At 62.6% G+C, this 462-nt stretch overlaps 1 protein-coding gene across 1 annotated transcript in view; it reads left to right on the forward strand.

Moving 5' to 3' along the window:
* Positions 1 to 148: 148 nt before the first annotated feature.
* The window catches only part of LOC104462680 (solute carrier family 25 member 39-like), a gene marked incomplete at both ends in the record, with an annotated part of 875 nt that continues 561 nt past the window's right edge, over positions 149 to 462 (forward strand). The window contains 2 exon segments of the mRNA XM_010074724.1: positions 149 to 252; positions 363 to 430. Of these exon segments, the coding sequence (XP_010073026.1) occupies positions 149 to 252; positions 363 to 430 (172 nt within the window).

The raw sequence follows: 462 nt of genomic DNA on the forward strand, positions 1-462 counted from the left end.
CTTGTTCTGGTGCTGGTCCCCGCCATGCTCAGGCATCGAGGGTCTGGCTGTCTCCTGGAAGAGATTGGGGATCAAAGGGGCTGGGCGGGGGGCAGAGGGGAAGGGTCTCTTGCCTAACGGCGCTGCTATTGCCTCCCCCACCCCCCAGGGAAATGTTTCCTCTACTGCAACGGGCTCATGGACCATCTGTACGTCTGCCAGAACGGCAACGGCTGCACCGCCTGAAAAAAAAACCCTGGTAGGGGTTGCAGGGTGGGCAGGGGTCTGCCTGGCCCAGGGAGTGGGTCAGGGTGTTTGCTGAGGGGGTGTTTGCCCCTCTCCCCCTCTCTAAGCCCTCTCCCTGTGCTGCGCTCTCTCCCCAGGATGCCTTTGTGAAGATCACACGCTATGAGGGCATCAGGTCTCTGTGGAGCGGCTTGCCCCCCACCCTGTGAGTTTGGACCCTGCCTGGGGGGGGTCTGG

The sequence above is a fragment of the Pterocles gutturalis genome, unplaced genomic scaffold (genome assembly GCF_000699245.1).
Source record: "Pterocles gutturalis isolate BGI_N339 unplaced genomic scaffold, ASM69924v1 scaffold37862, whole genome shotgun sequence".
Taxonomy (NCBI): domain Eukaryota; kingdom Metazoa; phylum Chordata; class Aves; order Pterocliformes; family Pteroclidae; genus Pterocles; species Pterocles gutturalis.